This window comes from Aphanomyces astaci, assembly GCF_000520075.1.
Source record: "Aphanomyces astaci strain APO3 unplaced genomic scaffold supercont1.92, whole genome shotgun sequence".
NCBI classification, from domain to species: domain Eukaryota; phylum Oomycota; class Saprolegniomycetes; order Saprolegniales; family Verrucalvaceae; genus Aphanomyces; species Aphanomyces astaci.
The window spans coordinates 223962-225469 of NW_009798355.1; the positions used below are offsets into that span (position 1 = coordinate 223962).

The window sequence follows — 1508 nt, forward strand, 5'->3', positions numbered from 1 at the left end:
AGCTCTTTGCAATGCCAATATGGCACTCCCTTGCCATTTCCAATAGCAATATGGGGCATACATGGCGGTTACAATTTGCCGAATAAATGATTGAAACACCCGTGACGAACAAGCCAGAGTTCCTACAAATATGTCAGTTCCAATATGCAAGAATAATTGATACGTGGTGAATATCGTTTCGAACGTCGTACGGTTACAGATCCAGGCACCACTTGCCTTTCGACAACCACCGCGGCATTCATCACCATTGGCTGTGGAACAGTTGGTTCGTTAGCCAGCCCCGTACTCGGTACATCACATCTTTTTTAATTTTAGGTTGGATATCCCAGCCAAACCAAAACGAAGAGAACCGTGTGTTTGAAGCTCCTGTCGTCTACCCTATACAACCACGACCTCCAGCCAGGTATGGACGCCATATTACAACCAACCATGACGTGGCACGTGAATAGAATGATGTCATCCACAAGTGCATGTGCACCTATCACAGTGTCCGTCCCAGGCACCGCGCCGCTTGAAGTAAGACTGCCTATGGGGGGTGCTCGAGTGACGATTCCGATGGCAAGAGCGGAAGCCATGCGCCCCAGCATGGATGTGAACCCAGGAGCCAATATGCACCAACGGTATGTTCGCCACCATTGGACTTGACAAACAAACACTTCATAGTGTGTTTGCATCCCATTCGACTTCAATATTGGCCATCGACGCCATGCCACAAGAGCTGGCCCTTACACCAGCGACAAGTGCTCGACGGACGATCGCGCACGTGCACACGATAACGAGGCACAGCAGCAAGGTGGGTTCACACCACGCCATCCCAGTGGCCAAACGCCAAGCCAAGCAAGGTTGGAGCAATATAACACCATGCGACTTGGACTATGATATGACACATAAATAGAATGGCGCCTCCTGCACAGCCATCCACACCCTCGACAGCGCCCACCATGGATGTCGCCCCGCTACAAGTGGCCTGGACTATGGCCACTGAAGCAAGGGTAACGCCGACAATCTCTCGAGCCAGGCGCGAAGCCGCGCACAAGTTTCGAGCAGCTATCGCGTTCTGCTTGGGCGTGGTCGACGAGACCAAGCACCGGTATCTTTTGATACCAGGCCTGACTTTGAGAGAGAAATGTGAGAATTGTGATGCAATACTATGGAAAGAGGAGAAAAGTAACGACGTATCACCATGTTGTAATAAAGGAAAATACAAAATCAAAAGTGTACAATGGCTTGACATGTTTGACATGCAAGTCGCGCATGGCCAGTATGGCCAACATGCTGGCGCGTCACGTTGTGATCGCTTGCAATTTCACCATGACGTGGACGCATACATTCGACTGTTTTACAGTCCCGAGTTTGAGTTATGGTTGCATACAATTTTACATGTATTGATAATTTTACATGTATTGATTTCGTTAAAACGTACCATGGTTTTATCACAAATGTGAAGTGATCGACCTGTGAGTTCTAACGGCTCGACACGGGATTGGAGAATATGCAACGTCAACGGG

General features: G+C 49.1%; 1 protein-coding gene across 2 annotated transcripts; it reads left to right on the top strand.

Moving 5' to 3' along the window:
- Nucleotides 1–229: 229 nt before the first annotated feature.
- Nucleotides 230–1223, top strand: H257_16811. Of its 2 annotated transcripts, none has more exons than XM_009845382.1 (5): nucleotides 230–265; nucleotides 316–403; nucleotides 450–620; nucleotides 664–842; nucleotides 896–1223. In XM_009845382.1, the coding sequence occupies exons 3-5, from the start codon at nucleotides 451–453 to the stop codon at nucleotides 994–996; spliced, it is 450 nt and encodes a 149-aa protein (XP_009843684.1). In that variant the 5' UTR covers nucleotides 230–265; nucleotides 316–403; nucleotide 450; the 3' UTR covers nucleotides 997–1223. The 2 variants fall into 2 exon arrangements, with proteins under 2 accessions (XP_009843684.1, XP_009843685.1); XM_009845383.1 differs by having other exon boundaries at nucleotides 664–793.
- The last annotated feature ends 285 nt before the right edge of the window (nucleotides 1224–1508 follow it).

What these genes read in the sequence shown, in the direction of transcription:
- H257_16811 (XM_009845382.1), top strand. Translation starts at nt 451, where the DNA reads ATGATGTCATCCACAAGTGCATGTGCACCTATCACAGTGTCCGTCCCA. An exon ending in GGAGCCAATATGCACCAACG is followed by an intron (nt 621 to 663) that starts GTATGTTCGCCA and finishes AACACTTCATAG; the next exon opens with TGTGTTTGCATCCCATTCGA. An exon ending in CAAACGCCAAGCCAAGCAAG is followed by an intron (nt 843 to 895) that starts GTTGGAGCAATA and finishes ACACATAAATAG; the next exon opens with AATGGCGCCTCCTGCACAGC.